Source organism: Neoarius graeffei, chromosome 9 (genome assembly GCF_027579695.1).
Source record: "Neoarius graeffei isolate fNeoGra1 chromosome 9, fNeoGra1.pri, whole genome shotgun sequence".
Taxonomy (NCBI): Eukaryota; Metazoa; Chordata; class Actinopteri; order Siluriformes; family Ariidae; genus Neoarius; species Neoarius graeffei.
The window spans coordinates 34,528,693-34,545,850 of NC_083577.1; the positions used below are offsets into that span (position 1 = coordinate 34,528,693).

Consider the following 17,158-nt stretch of genomic DNA (forward strand, 5'->3'; position numbering starts at 1 on the left):
GAGAGAGAGGAGTGAAAGAGAAAGAGAGAAGGAGAGAGAGGAGCAAGAGAGAGAAAGAGAGGGAGAGGAGCGAGAGAGAAAGAGAGAGGAGCAAGCAATAGAAAGTGAGAAAGTAGCAAACAAAAGAAAGAGTGAGGAGCGAAAGAGAGAAAGGGAGAGAGAGGGAGAGAGATAGAGGAGCAAGAGAGTGAAAGAGAGAGAAAGGAGCAAGAGAGAGAAAAAGAGAGGATCGAGTAAGAGAGAGGGAGCGTGGCGCGAGAGAAAGAGAGAGGAGCGAGCAAGAGAAAGAGAGAGAGAAGAGCAAGTGAGAGTGAGACAGAGAGAGAGAGATTACAGGTAGATTTTGAATGTAATGATTGTATCAGTGTAAAGATGGACTGTAATGGTTTCCACTTTTCTCTGTCAGGCTTGTGGAGGTGTTTCTGACGGAAGCAGCTCAATCACTGGTTAATTTATTGTAAAAGTTGTTGTAAGGAAGTGACAAAGCCTGACAGGATGTGATGTGAATGAATGAATGAATGAATGAATGAATGATGCAGGTTTACTTTAACCACCCTGATTATTTTCCTATAACAGCACATTGCAAACTCTTTCTCTTAAAACACAGCAATTTGCCAACGCTAACAATATTTTACATTTATTAAAGTACTGCACAGAATTTTTATCCATTTATTGTTATGCTGAATGTTGTCGATTGTCTGTGAAACAAGTTATCATTACGTTACTGCAGCGAGAAACAGTCTTTCTCTCACCAGCCTCTTGTTTTCTCTCTCTTGAAGTTAATAAGACAGCTTATTCCAGAGAAACTGATCACTAAAAATGGTTCTCTTCTTTCTCCGAAATCATAAAGGAGCAGCTTTACCTCTGACACTGGAGACTCCTTCCACAATGAGCAAATTAATAGTGTATAAACTCTTGTCAGAGCTGCTGTTATAGTAGATTCACTGACTCCTCCTGACTAATCAGATTGGAGAATGTAATGACGCCGTGGTCTAAATGTCATTGACAGAAGAGAAGACAACTGTTATGAATGTAGTTTCATGTAGTTAAGCTATGCAAGATTTCTTCAGTGAGCAGTGAGCAGGGTAGCAGTGGATCTGGAGTCTATCCTGGTAGTACTGTGCACAAGGTGGGACAATTCACCCTCGATGGACACCAGTCCATTTCAGAACACCATGCATGCACCATCCACACATACACTTTCACACACAGGAGCAGTTTAGCATAGCTGATCCATCAACCTGCATGGTTTTTGGAGGAAGGAAGAAACCAGAGGACCCAGAAGAAACCCATATGTACATGAGGAGAACCCTGGAGCTGTGACGGGACAACACTATCAACCCCAATCCCCACCACGAGCACATCCGCCACACATCCTCCTGTGCCACCACAGTGGTAATTACTGTATTCTTTGTGTGCAAGTGACGTCATGCTTATTTTCCAACCCAGAAGTCGGCCATGTTGGATGATAACAACAACCAAGATAGCGGCGCTTCACGTGTGAGCTGCTGCAATGCTTTGTGATTTTCTTTTGATTTCATTGCCTTTGAAGAAAGACAATGCCTACTTTGTGTGCGGGATATAATTGCCGTAATAATGCTACTCATGACAAAGAGAAACGGGTCTTCAGAAAGAATTCCCAAAATAATTAAAAACAGCAACAAAAAACAGATTTTCACACAAATCCTAAAAGTAAATAAAGAGATCCCAGTTAAACAAATGAGACAAAAATATTGTACTTGGTCATTTATTTATTGAGGAAAATGATCCAGTATTACATATCTGTGAGTGGCAAAAGTAAGTGAACCTTTGCTTTCAGTATCTGGTGTGACCCCCTTGTGCAGCAATAACTGCAACTAAACGTTTCCGGTAACTGTTGATCAGTCCTGCACACCGGCTTGGAGGAATTTTAGCCCATTCCTCTGTACAGAACAGCTTCAGCTCTGGGATGTTGTTGGGTTTCCTCACATGAACTGCTCACTTCAGGTCCTGCCACAACATTTCGATTGGATTAAGGTCAGGACTTTGACTTGGCCATTCCTAAACATTAACTTTATTCTTCTTTAATCATTCTTTGGTAGAACAACTTGTGTGCTTAGGGTTGTTGTCTTGCTGCATGACCCACCTTCTCTTGAGATTCAGTTCATGGACAGATGTCCTGACATTTTCCTTGAGAATTCACTGGTATAATTCAGAATTCATTGTTCCATCAATGATGGCAAGCCGTCCTGGGCCAGATGCAGCAAAACAGGCTCAAACCATGATACTACCACCACCATGTTTCACAGATGGGACAAGGTTCTTATGCTGGAATGCAGTGTTTTCCTTTCTTCAATCATAACGCTTCTCATTTAAGCCAAAAAGTTCTATTTTGGCCTCATCCGTCCACAAAACATTTTTCCAATAGCCTTCTGGCTTGTCCACATGATCTTTAGCAAACTGCAGACGAGCAGCAATGTTCTTTTTGGAGAGCAGTGGCTTTCTCCTTCCAACCCTGCCATGCACACCATTGTTGTTCAGTGTTCTCCTGATGGTGGACTCATGAACATTAACATTAGCCAATGTGGCCTTCAGTTGCTTAGAAGTTACCCTGGGGTCCTTTGTGACCTCGCCGACTATTACAGGCCTTGCTCTTGGAGTGATCTTTGTTGGTCGGCCACTCCTGGGGAGGGTAACAATGGTCTTGAATTTCCTCCATTTGTACACAATCTGTCTGACTGTGGATTGGTGGAGTCCAAACTCTTTAGAGATGGTTTTGTAACCTTTTCCAGCCTGATGAGCATCAACAACGCTTTTTCTGAGGTCCTCAGAAATCTCCTTTGTTCGTGCCATGATACACTTCCACGAACATGTGTTGTGAAGATCAGACTTTGATAGATCCCTGTTCTTTAAATAAAACAGGGTGCCCACTCACACCTGATTGTCGTCCCATTGATTGAAAACACCTGACTCTAATTTCACCTTCAAATTAACTGCTAATCCTAGAGCTTCACATACTTTTGCCACTCACAGATATGTAATATTGGATCATTTTCCTCAATAAATAAATCTCATCTCATTATCTGTAACTGCTTTATCCTGTTCTACAGGGTCTCAGGCAAGCTGGAGCCTATCCCAGCTGACTACGGGCGAAAGGCGGGGTACACCCTGGACAAGTCGCCAGGTCATCACAGGGCTGACACATAGACACAGACAACCATTCACACTCACACCTACGGTCAATTTAGAGTCACCAGTTAACCTAACCTGCATGTCTTTGGACTGTGGGGGAAACTGGAGCACCCGGAGGAAACCCACACGGACATACCGTAGGGAGAACATGCAAACTCTGCACAGAAAGGCTCTCGCCGGCCACGGGGCTCGAACCCGGACCTTCTTGCTGTGAGGCGACAGCGCTAACCACTACACCACCGTGCCACCCAATAAATAAATGACCAAGTATAATATTTTTATCTCATTTGTTTAACTGGGTTCTCTTTATCTACTTTTAGGACTTGTGTGAAAATCTGATGATGTTTTAGGCCATATTTATGCAGAAATATAGAAAACTCTCAAGGGTTTACAAACTTTCAAGCACCACTGTATATCTGGTAAGAGTTCATTGCTAATTAAAGCTGTGTTTTCTGCTGATTAAATTAGCCCTTTGAGCTTTAGCATGAACACTCTGCTTCTCACCTTGCAGGAGCACCGGCAAACCTACACGATAAAACAAATCCAGATTGGGCACCAAGGCTCAAATAAGGACTCGATAAGATCAAGATGAAAGAAAACTCATCTCACAGTATTGAGAAGCAACAGGAGAAATGAAAGATCTGCCAAGAAACCCAAATTAGAAGCAGCGCAAACCTTAGCGAGTTTGGAGGCACAAGGAAAACAATGTGGGTCGACTTTGTCAGGTGAGATATTAGCAATGCTGTTCCAGTAACCCAGTAACTTCAGTTTACTGATGCACTTTTTTTCAATCAGGGTATTCAATCACTGATAATGAGGCTAAATCCTCTGTACAGTATAATCGGATGGCTTTAACAGGTCAAAGCCACAAATTTAAACTTTTTCTCTGAATCTTGACTTGGCAGAGGACTCAAGAGAATCATAATATTTTGAGAAATTCGGAGGGGCGGCACGGTGGTGTAGTGGTTAGCGCTGTCGCCTCATAGCAAGAAGATCTGGGTTCAAGCCCTGTGGCTGGTGAGGGCCTTTCCGTGTGGAGTTTGCATGTTCTCCCCGTGTCTGCGTGGGTTTCCTCCGGGTGCTCCGGTTTCCCCCACAGTCCAAAGACATGCAGGTTAGGTTAACTGGTGACTCTAAATTGACCGTGAATGTGAATGGTTGTCTGTGTCTATGTGTCAGCCCTGTGATGACCTGGCAACTTGTCCAGGGTGTACCCCGCCTTTCGCCCGTAGTCAGCTGGGATAGGCTCCAGCTTGCCTGCGACCCTGTAGAACAGGATAAAGCGGCTAGAGATAATGGATGGATGGATATTATTATTATTATTATTATTATTATTATTATTATACATACGCATTCCTTTCAGGTGTTCAACACATCTTTCTCTTACAAAATCCTCTCAAAATCTTTCGCATTTAATGAAGCAAACCTGGCGGCCATGTTTGTTTACAAATTGTCACAGTCACTTGCTAGCATGGAAGTTTTACATCTCCAACTTGTCTCTTTTCCAGTTTTTCGATGTCCATTGGTATGTTTTTCTCTTGTAAATATGCATTAAGAATATCTAATGGTAGACTTTCGGGTGTTCAACACGTCTTTATCTTTCCTGGTGAACAAAGAAATGCTTCTGCACATGTGCAGCAGAACACTCTCATTGAATATTCGCATCAGCTCCGACGTGACGTCATGTTGTCTTGACAACCTTGCAGTAATGTAAACCATATTCAACGCTCATTCTCCATTGGGTAGAGTGACATAATATATGTAGGATAAGCGATATGCTAACAATACCGCATGCTATCAAACCAAATGAATGAAACCCGCTAGAAGGGAACAGAACACGTTTTTATTCCATTGAAAAAGTGACCTGTATGTAGAATAATCACTGATATTTCACTCCGATGATGTCACCCCCAGTGTTTTCCTGCTAATTAGATGCACATTGTCAAAATGGCGAGCCGGTTCAAAATTAAAATTCTTTTGATTAACTTGCGTTTGTTATTTTTTGTGGATGTGTCCATATTATATAAAGAACATTCCATGGTGGTGTGAAGATATGAAGTTTGTCTTCTCATGTTGAAAATATTTTCACTCGTTCACTTCACTCACTCGTGAATATGTTCACCACTTGAAGATAAACTTCATATCTTCATGCCAAAGTGTCATATCCTCTATAAAGTACAGTGAGTATTGAGCACAGCATGTTGTTTCTGACTCCTGAAATAGTGCCTGTAGGACAGTAACGTATTTGCCATAACCGCAATGAGCAGCTCCCAGTCAGTACTTTTACATGCACACTAATATTCCACTATTATTCCAAATATGACACGGCTTGTGTAAACAGGATATTCTGTTTGGATATTCTGAATTTGGCCTTATTTTGAATTTAGCATTTTCCAGTGAAGACATGTGGGTTATGCTGATATTATTTGGGTTTTAGGAGCATTCTTTGGACAATGCATTTAGAGTATGCATCTCAATTTTTTATGGGTTTTTATGGCAGTTTGTGACACACGGCCTCTCGCCCAGTGTTGTACTCAAGTCATTAAACCTCGAGTCTGAGGCCCTGTCCACACGGCAACGGATTCAGGTGAATCTAATAAAATTGTTTATCGTTTCGGCCTGGCGTCCACACGGCACCGGCGTTTTGGGTGTCCCAAAATGAAATCTTTTGAGAACGGGTTCCAGAGTGGAAAAATCTGGCAATGGCGCCGTTGCGAAGTTGTCTGGATGAGTAGAACGGATTTGTTTACGATGACGTCACAACCACATGACAATCCCGCCAGCAAAAATAGGGAAAAAAAGGAGCGATCTCACCTCTTCAGATGTTGGTTTAAGTCCGACAATACATTCCTCAAAAAGGGCGTAGAAGAACAAAGTAATCCATCAACGTGTAGCATTCAATTTATTCCGGACCATTAAAGAATTCTGGAGGATATCAGAATGTTGGCGTACCGGCTTTCATCTACCCCCGTTCATTCCTCTCTCTCTCCATCTACCCCGTTCATTCCTCTTTCCGCGTCTCCATTCAAAAAACGAGCACGTGATTTAAAGGGACTATAGCCATAGGATAGGGAGTGAGAAGGTGTGTGCATGTGACAGTGACAGGGTGAGTGACAGGGAAGAACCTAGGCTCATGCTCACCCTGAATTTCTCTTAAAGTGAAGGCAGAAGAACGTTCAGCGCCTGGCCAGGCTTTCTATGTATTAATTTACATAGACGCTTTAATATGAAATATAAATAAGTGTCTTAGACAATAGATACTATTTTATGCTACTGATTAATAATCAAAACTTTATGTGGCTGATGCTACAGAAGAAGGGGTTTATGTGCATGCGTCTACTTCTTGTATTGTTCTGGTGTCTCCGATGGGACCGTCTTACAGCGCACGTAGAGGTGTGGCGTGTGTATTGCATCGTTTTCAGCAAGCGTTGTGTTGCCATATGGACCTTATATTTTACTGATCCGTTGCCCATGTGGACGCGATATTTAAAAAAAAAAATCTCGTTGCTGTTGTCATGTGGATGTAGCCTGAGTCCAGTCTCGAGTCCACAGTGTTCAAGTCCGAGTCATTAAAGGAAATTTCGAGTCGTGTCCGAGAACAAGACTCCACCCGCACCATGTGACGGTGGCTGTTGCTGCCTTTATGTGAAAGCGTCTCTGCTACCGTGTTGGACTAACGTTCCTGCTCGACCGCCCCATTTTAGTTAACAGGCTACAGATAAAAAGCTTGTTCATCACTCAGCAAACCCCGCCCACTATCAACAGGGCCAATAACATGAGAGAGGGTTAACATAGCTAGTTCATTGCTCAGCAAGCCCCGCCTACTATCAACAGAGCAATGAACATAGCGTGTCACTTCCTTCTCTGGGTGGAGTCTTGCTAAATGGCGAGCGAAGTTCGAGGTCATCCCCGTCGTCTCCTCGATAGTTCTTCTACATATGGGACACACAGCAGTACATTTTTTCCCACTACACGAGGAGTCTGTATAAGCAAAGCGGACAATCCTAGGGGCTTCTCTCCAGGCATTTTAGCGGCATGAACGTTAGTTTGTTCCTGAACATGACGTATGAACAGGTCAATGTGCATTCTCTTGCACCATTATCTGTAGCCGCTTATCCTGTCCTACAGGGTCGTGGGCAAGCTGGAGCCTATCCCAGCTGACTACGGGCGAAAGGCGGGGTACACCCTGGACAAGTGGCCAGGTCATCACAGGGCTGACACATAGACACAGACAACCATTCACACTCACATTCACACCTACGGTCAATTTAGAGTCACCAGTTAACCTAACCTGCATGTCTTTGGACTGTGGGGGAAACCGGAGCACCTGGAGGAAACCCACGCGGACACGGGGAGAACATGCAAACTCCGCACAGAAAGGCCCTCGCCAGCCACGAACCCAGAACCTTCTTGCTGTGAGGCGACGGTGCTAACCACTACACCACCGTGCCGCCCTGTAGAGCTAAATATCTTATACCAAATTATTATGGCATGTTACAAAAAATAAAGACAAAATCTGAGTCCTCGTGTCCAATTTACGAGTCCAAATGCAGTTAATGCACGAGTCCGAGTCTGAGGCATCAGTGATCAAGTTCAAGTCAAGCCACGAGCCTTTAAAATTAGGGCACTTGTCAGACTCGAGTACTACACTACTGTTCAAAAGTTCGGGGTCACTTTGGAATGTCCTTATTTTTGAAAGAAAAGCACTGTTCTTTTCAATGAAGATCACTTTAAACTAATCAGAAATCCACTCTATACATTGCTAATGTGGTAAATGACTATTCTAGCTGCAAATGTCTGGTTTTTGGTGCAATATCTCCATAGGTGTATAGAGGCCCATTTCCAGCAACTCTCACTCCAGTGTTCTAATGGTACAATGTGTTTGCTCATTGCCTCAGAAGGCTAATGGATGATTAGAAAACCCTTGTACAATCATGTTAGCACAGCTGAAAACAGTTGAGCTCTTTAGAGAAGCTATAAAACTGACCTTCCTTTGAGCAGATTGAGTTTCTGGAGCATCACATTTGTGGGGTCGATTAAATGCTCAAAATGGCCAGAAAAAGGTCTTGACTATATTTTCTATTCATTTGACAACTTATGGTGGCAAATAAAAGTGTGACTTTTCATGGAAAACACAAAATTGTCTGGGTGACCCCAAACTTTTGAACGGTAGTGTACAAGTCTGCTCTCGCCTGTTTACAGTCAGCTCTGTGCGTTGTACAGAAACCAAGTAGACAATCGGAGTATACACGGCTGCATGTAAACGGAAATATTAGAGGAACGTTAATTTTCATTAGCCATGTAAACAGCTTCGACGGAAGATCGAATGACGGCAAAGACCAGAGTGTAAATGTTTTGTGCATGTAATTGTAGTGATAGATACACAATGTACAGTCACTCAGAGACCAAGAGATGTTTTGGAATTATTATTCTGTGTGTGTGTGTGTGTGTCTGTGTGTGTGTGTGTTGATTCACTAAGCTAACAGCTCTCTTCAGGTCCAAAGGTCTCACAGGGTGTGTGTGGATGTGTGTGTATGGTGCTGTGTGACCTAACCGCTCAGTCTGGCATTTCTATTGCCTGTTAACACTCAGATTACTCTGATTAAACAACAACTTTGACAGATGGGAGCAAATAGAGACAACTGCATTCCACAGGCCTGCTAGGGCTCACTCATCAGCGTGTTTCACACCCACACACAACTCATGGTTCTCAGGACATTTCTGGGATGTCAGGTGAAGATTGTGGTAACCTGAGCTGCCTGACCGGGTAGATCTGCCGCAATCATAAATCACATTGACTGATTGGAAAAAATTGAACGTGAAGCGAGTGAGATCACTTCGGAGTGACAGGACAGCTCAGTGCTGTAGCTCCTGGAGTGAACGTAGTTTGTCTTTTGAACATGTTTGGGCTTTTAGTTGGAGCTGTTTATTCTCCAGTGAGGAGAACTCACCTTGTTTAGCTCCAGTGGAGCATTCAACTCGTGTGTGTGAGTCAGATGCTTGCTAAGGTGTGGTGCACATGATTTTTGTTGTGTGATGGGTATGCAGCAGACGTACTGACCTATTTCCAGCTCTGTCTTTCTCTCTCTGGACGCTCTGCATGTCTGTACAGGTGTCTGCACAATAGGCTTTATCTGTCCCCACCCTCTTGTCCTGTATGTGGAGAACACACACATGCACACAAAGAGTGACGATATAATTTCACTTAGCAGATTTAACCATTTCCTATTTTTCATGTATCGCCTTGTTGTGCTCTGATGAAAAAGTCTATTGAGTTCGTATTTTTAGAAACAGCCGAGTGAGAATGCACAAAGACCAGATGTAACACGTATAAACGTCCAGCTGTTTGATGACATTCATTCATTCATTCATTCATTCATTAAGTACTGTATATTTGCCCAATTAATGCGGATTAACATCACAATTATGGAAGATGTAGGCGGTCTAATGGCACAGCATTACCGGATCATTTTAAAGCAAGACTGAGTAATATTATAGTCCTAATTTTGTCGCTGGTCACATGACTTTTTTTTTTTTTTGTACTAATATATGTGAATAGCATCACTAAGCATCACCGGACAAAAGAAGAATACATGATAGATGTATGGAAAATTCCTGTGGGAAATGATCCCAGGGTGTGGAGAATAAAAAAAAATTGTTCAATTACAAATGAAAGTAGCAGTTTAAAGAATAACGTCAGGGAACGTTAACAAAGTATTGACAAATAAACACATTCAAGTATTTAAAAAAATATAGAAAAGCATTTGTTTTGTTCTTTTCGAAAAGGTTTGGACCTTTTCTTACCACCTCACTGAATGAATTTCAAGCCTTGTTTGTTGGAATTTGTTGAACTACTCATCTCATCTCATTATCTGTAGCCGCTTTATCCTGTTCTACAGGGTCGCAGGCAAGCTGGAGCCTATCCCAGCTGACTACGGGCGAAAGGCGGGGTACACCCTGGACAAGTCGCCAGGTCATCACAGGGCTGACACATAGACACACAACCATTCACACTCACATTCACACCTACGCTCAATTTAGAGTCACCAGTTAACCTAACCTGCATGTCTTTGGACTGTGGGGGAAACCGGAGTACCCGGAGGAAACCCACGCGGACACGGGGAGAACATGCAAACTCCACACAGAAAGGCCCTCGCCGGCCACGGGGCTCGAACCCAGACCTTCTTGCTGTGAGGCAACAGCGCTAACCACTACACCACCGTGCCGCCTTTGTTGAACTTATTTTTTTTTTTTTACTTTTTTTTAAGTTCATTTAAAAAGAGCTGCAATGTCAAACCATAAAGAAAACAAAAGAGACTCATGTGCAGTCTCCTGTATAAAAGATAATTGTCTATGCTATTCATGCAAATTGCTTTGGATTTGTTTAGGGGCTTTTAAATAGAGATAAGAAAGTAACTTAAAAAAAGATGTTGTTGATAAATGCAACTGATATCAGGCAAAACAGAAAATATATTTAAAGCTAGACTGCCTTTCAGATTTTTCAAGTGTAGGTCATGAAAAGAATTTTCCCCGACACCCAGGTATTTTTGTTTAGTGGACCGAAACTACTGAATTTGAATCACAGACTTCCAAACGTATTAGTTTTTTTTTAACTAGAACAATTAATGAATTTAAGGCCACGTGGCCCTAAATTCTCTGCTATTTTTTCCTGCTTCACCATGACTCGATTCAAGATACTACGTCATGCATGATGTGGTGGGCTTTCCCCATTCGCGCAAGGCATTGTGGGATACAAATTTGAAACAGGAGAGAAAAATGGAGGACGTGAGTGTACGAATGAAACATTAAAGACCGATGACTGTAACAGAAAGCGAGAAGAAAAGACGTTATGTTATATGCAAAGGAAAGGAAACGCAGGACCAAACTAATAAATATCGGCGGTCAGCGAGCACCTCAGTGTGATCAGCTGTTCGTTTAGCGACAGGATGATGTAACTGTCAGTGCAGGGTCAAAGGTAAACCTGCGCATGCGCACACGGACTTCCTCTGTCTGCTTGACTGCGCGGAGCGAGCGATTTCATGCACATTATTTGCTCAAGAATCCACTCAAATTAAATAACTTCCCAGCCACAGAATGACCTGATGTTTTGTGATATATTCCAGAAATAAACATACAGTGGTGCTTGAAAGTTTGTGAACCCTTTAGAATTTTCTATATTTCTGCATAAATATGACCTAAAACATCACCAGATTTTCACACAAGTCCTAAAAGTAGATAAAGAGAACCCAGTTAAACAAATGAGACAAAAATATTATACTTGGTCATTTATTTATTCAGGAAAATGATCCAATATTACATATCTGTGAGTGGCAAAAGTATGTGAACCTTTGCTTTCAGTATCTGGTGTGACCCCCTTGTGCAGCAATAACTGCAACTAAACGTTTCCGGTAACTGTTGATCAGTCCTGCACACCGGCTTGGAGGAATTTTAGCCCATTCCTCCGTACAGAACAGCTTCAACTCTGGGATGTTGGTGGGTTTCCTCACATGAACTGCTCACTTCAGGTCCTTCCACAACATTTCGATTGGATTAAGGTCAGGACTTTGACTTGGCCATTCCAAAACATTAACTTTATTCTTCTTTAACCATTCTTTGGTAGAACGACTTGTGTGTTTAGGGTTGTTGTCTTGCTGCATGACCCACCTTCTCTTGAGATTCAGTTCATGGACAGATGTCCTGACATTTTCCTTTAGAATTCACTGGTATAATTCAGAATTCATTGTTCCATCAATGATGGCAAGCCGTCCTGGCCCAGATGCAGCAAAACAGGCACAAACCATGATACTACCACCACCATGTTTCACAGATGGGATAAGGTTCTTATGCTGGAATGCAGTGCTTTGCTTTCTCCAAACATAACGCTTCTCATTTCAACCAAAAAGTTCTATTTTGGTCTCATCCGTCCACAAAACATTTTTCCAATAGCCTTCTGGCTTGTCCACGTGATCTTTAGCAAACTGCAGACAAGCAGCAATGCTCTTTTTGGAGAGCAGTGGCTTTCTCCTTGCAACCCTGCCATGCACACCATTGTTGTTCAGTGTTCTCCTGATGGTGGACTCATGAACATTAACATTAGCCAATGTGAGAGAGGCCTTCAGTTGCTTAGAAGTTACCCTGGGGTCCTTTTTGACCTTGCCGACTATTACACGCCTTGCTCTTGGAGTGATCTTTGTTGGTCAACCACTCCTGGGGAGGGTAACAATGGTCTTGAATTGCCTCCATTTGTACACAATCTGTCTGACTGTGGATTAGTGGAGTCCAAACTCTTTAGAGATGGTTTTGTAACCTTTTCCAGCCTGATGAGCATCAACAACGCTTTTTCTGAGGTCCTAAGAAATCTCCTTTGTTCGTGCCATGATACACTTCCACAAACATGTGTTGTGAAGATCAGACTTTGATAGATCCCTGTTCTTTCAATAAAACAGGGTGCCCACTCACACCTGATTGTCATCCCACTGATTGAAAACACCTGACTCTAATTTCACCTTCAAATTAACTGCTAATCCTAGAGGTTCACATACATTTGCCACTCACAGATATGTAATATTGGATCATTTTCCTCAATAAATAAATGACCAAGTATAATATTTTTGTCTCATTTGTTTAACTGGGTTCTCTTGATCTACTTTTAGGACTTGTGTGAAAATCTGATGACGTTTTAGGTCATATTTATGCAGAAATATAGAAAATTCTAAAGGGTTCACAAACTTTCAAGCACCACTGTATATCACAACCACCAAATTTCAAAGGGAACTAAATTTCACCGATTTTATGAAATCGAAAGGGCATCTAGCTTTAAGCAATGAAGTACTTTGAGTTGTTGGATGTTCTGCTATTTTTGTAATGATAATATAATTATGTAATGAGTATCAATAACCAAATTCGCTCAGTACACAAGATAACATCTGTTGACAGATGTGTGAAACAGATTAGATTAGATTAGATTAGATTAGATTAGATTAGACAGCTATAGTGATCAAGAAGATTGCAACGTGTCCTTTCTTTTATTTATATACAAATATCTACAGTACTGGGTGGCACGGTGGTGGCTTTCAAGCACCACTGTAATACTAATATAGTATATATAGTACTATATATAGTAATGAGGGTGGCACGGTGGTGTAGTGCTTAGCACTGTCACCTCACAGCAAGAAGGTCCGGGTTCGAGCTCAGCAGCCGGCGAGGGCCTTTCTGTGCGGAGTTTGCATGTTCTCCCCGTGTCCGCGTGGGTTTCCTCTGGGTGCTCCGGTTTCCCCCACAGTCCAAAGACATGCAGGTTAGGTTAACTGGTGACTCTAAATTGACCGTAGGTGTGAATGTGAGTGTGAATGGTTGTCTGTGTCTATGTGTCAGCCCTGTGATGACCTGGCGACTTGTCCAGGGTGTACCCCGCCTTTCGCCCGTAGTCAGCTGGGATAGGCTCCAGCTTGCCTGCGACCCTGTAGAACAGGATAAAGCAGCTATAGATAGTGGATGGATGGATGGAGTACTACAGTACTGTGCAAAAGTCTTAGGAAACCCTTGGGTTTTTGTTTTTAGTACAAACTTTGTCATAGCTTTCTATTTTATGATTTCTACATTATCAAGTCAGTACAAAAACATTTTCGAGTTAGTTTTCCAGCATGAAATTGAATGTTACAGAAAACAATGTTTGTATGTCAGTAAAGAAAGTAGGATATTACTGTGTTTAAGAGACACTTTACAGACAAAAACATAATGAAGGCTGCTGGGTTTGGTGCAAAATAAAGAAACGAGCGTGACAGTCAAAGTGTCCAGAAGAACTGCGGCTGGTTCTGTAAGATGCTCAGTAAAACCTACAGCTCATTTCCTTATAAACCTGCACTCACTGGACCTGAGACTGCTATTTGTTTTTAACTAAAGGGTTGTCATGTCAAATATTGACTTTGTTTCATTTGTTCCTGTTTACTGCACTTTATCGTTTTTTTTTTTTGAATGTAGAAACATTTAATTTCATTATTTTTTGAAGGCATCTTTCCTCTACAGCATCTCTTTGCATCTATTCGACCTTTATATTTTAACACGGCACAACATTATGATTTTGTTGTCCAAGACTATTTGGTGATCTGCGATTAAACCCTAAACACGCAGAAAGCATGGAGTACAAAGAGGAGAGAATTCACAGTGGATGAGATCTACTCTGACATGGATGGCTGCTGCTGTGTTACTCAGAGCTGATGTAGGTCAACGTTACTAGCAACTAGCAGGTGGACGTCAGCGTGGACACTGTCTGCGTCCGTGTGTAAGAGGTGGGGGTTTTTAGCCGATGTTCAGTTGCTTGTTTCCCCAGAGCTTGACCTTGGCTTTCTGTCTCACATCCTCATTGTTTCCCCTCCACCCCTAACCCCTCCATCATCTTTTCCTCCTCAAACCATTCTTTTGTTATGTGTCTCACCCCACTCTGGCATTTCGGGCCCCATGTTGTCAGGGCCCTAAATGAGTCTTGACTGGCCTTTGGGCCACTGGAGAAGCACAAAGCACAATGTTTCCCTCGCTACACTGGAGCCATTGTGGCTGCCGACAATGCACTAATTGGCGACGACAATTAAGCGAGGCCGACACTCAGGTTCAATTTAGCTTCTCCTCAATACAAATCACAGCCAAATGACTCAGGCCCAACACTTACACACACTAATCCCTCACACGAAAATAATGAACACTCTCATATGAATCCTGCAACTTGGATACACTTCTTTCCCCACCTTTGTCGATTTTTTGAGGTGAAGAGAGACACTGTGGGAGCTAGACGCTTTACTGGAAACAGAAGAATGTATCAAGTTTATTTAAGTCAAGTTTATTTGTATAGCGCTTTTAACAATAGACATTGTCGCAAAGCAGCTTTACAGAATTTTAATCACTTTAAACATGAGCTAATTTTATCCCTGATCTATCCCTAATGAGCAATCCTGTGGTGACGGTGGCAAGGAAAAACTCCCTCAGACGACATGAGGAAGAAACCTCGAGAGGAACCAGACTCAAAAGGGAACCCATCCTCATTTGGGTGATAACAGACAATGTGATTATAACAGTTTTAACAGTTTTAACATGAAGTCAGTTTCGTTGATGTTATAAACTCTTCATTGATGGAAACTTGAGTGCAAAACTGTCCATGACAACTGCAGTCCTAAAGTTAGCAAGTCAACTGTAGTCCTCAGCCACAAAAGCATTACTGTAAGTGTCCAGAGCGTCCTCCAAATGTGACTTTCGACTGTCCATATGGGGCCGACCTCTACAGGAGCGATGTAATCAGACTCCAGCCAGACACAGGGCATCAGGATGGATCAGGCAGGTCCGAGGAGCAGAAGAGGTCAGCATCTCGATCTCAGGATTGACATGTAACTCAGAGGGACAGATTTTGGGGAGAGAGAGAAAATACAGGTTGTTAGGTATGCCCAGTGTCACCTGATGAGTAGGAAGAGTGTACATTTTGCACTCAGCAGAAGCAAGGACTCCGGCAAAACTAACTATGACAGCATAACTAAAAGGGGAGAGTCAGAAGGTAACACAGTCATGAGGGAGCCCCGGGACATAAAGCAGCAGCCGCTACGCCATCAACAAACTCGAGTGAGCAAGCGAGTGGGGGACTGACAGCATCCATACATCCCAGTTTACCAAAACACACTATGCCTGAGGACCCTGCAGATCGACACCTTTACCTCATAAACACCATTAACAAAAGGCTTGACTAAACAGATATGTTTTCAGCCTAGACTTAAACGCTAAGACTGTGTCTGTTTCCCGAACACTACTTAGAAGGCTGTTCCATGCAGTGGTGCTTGAAAGTTTGTGAACCCTTTAGAATTTTCTATATTTCTGCATAAATATGACCTAAAACATCGTCAGATTTTCACACAAGTCCTAAAAGTAGATAAAGAGAACCCAGTTAAACAAATGAGATAAAAATATTATACTTGGTCATTTATTTATTGGGGGCGGCACGGTGGTGTAGTGGTTAGCGCTGTTGCCTCACAGCAAGAAAGTCCTGGGTTTGAGCCCCGGGGCCGGCGAGGGCCTTTCTGTGCGGAGTTTGCATGTTCTCCCCGTGTCCGCGTGGGTTTCCTCCGGGTGCTCCGGTTTCCCCCACAGTCCAAAGACATGCAGGTTAGGTTAACTGGTGACTCTAAATTGACCGTAGGTGTGAATGTGAGTGTGAATGGTTGTCTGTGTCTGTGTGTCAGCCCTGTGATGACCTGGCGACTTGTCCAGGGTGTACCCCGCCTTTCGCCTGTAGTCAGCTGGGATAGGCTCCAGCTTGCCTGCGACCCTGTAGAAGGATAAAGTGGCTAGAGATAATGAGATGAAATTTATTTATTGGGGAAAATGATCCAATATTACATATCTGTGAGTGGCAAAAGTATGTGAACCTCTAGGATTAGCAGTTAATTTGAAGGTGAAATTCGAGTCAGGTGTTTTCAATCAATGGGATGACAATCAGGTGTGAGTGGGCACCCTGCTTTATTTAAAGAACAGAGATCTATCAAACTCTGATCTTCACAACACATGTTTGTGGAAGTGCATCATGGCATGAACAAAGGAGATTTCTGAGGACCTCAGAAAAAGCGTTGTTGATGCTCATCAGGCTGGAAAAGGTTACAAAACCATCTCTAAAGAGTTTGGACTCCACCAATCCACAGTCAATATTTATTGAGGAAAATGATCCAATATTACATATCTGTGAGTGGCAAAAGTATGTGAACCTTTGCTTTCAGTATCTGGTGTGACCCCCTTGTGCAGCAATAACTGCAACTAAACGTTTCCGGTAACTGTTGATCAGTCCTGCACACCGGCTTGGAGGAATTTTAGCCCATTCCTCCGTACAGAACAGCTTCAACTCTGGGATGTTGGTGGGTTTCCTCACATGAGCTGCTCACTTCAGGTCCTTCCATAATGTTTCGATTGGATTAAGGTCAGGACTTTGACTTGGCCATTCCAAAACATTAACTTTATT

General features: G+C 42.7%; 1 protein-coding gene across 5 annotated transcripts in view; it reads right to left on the bottom strand.

Moving 5' to 3' along the window:
* The window catches only part of plekhm3 (pleckstrin homology domain containing, family M, member 3), a 127,241-nt gene that overhangs the window by 5,181 nt on the left and 104,902 nt on the right, over window positions 1-17,158 (bottom strand). For all 5 annotated transcript variants that reach the window (XM_060929337.1, XM_060929340.1, XM_060929338.1 and 2 more), the window contains exon 8: window positions 9,233-9,324. In XM_060929337.1, the coding sequence (XP_060785320.1) occupies window positions 9,233-9,324 (92 nt within the window). The remainder of the gene's footprint in view (window positions 1-9,232; window positions 9,325-17,158) is intronic.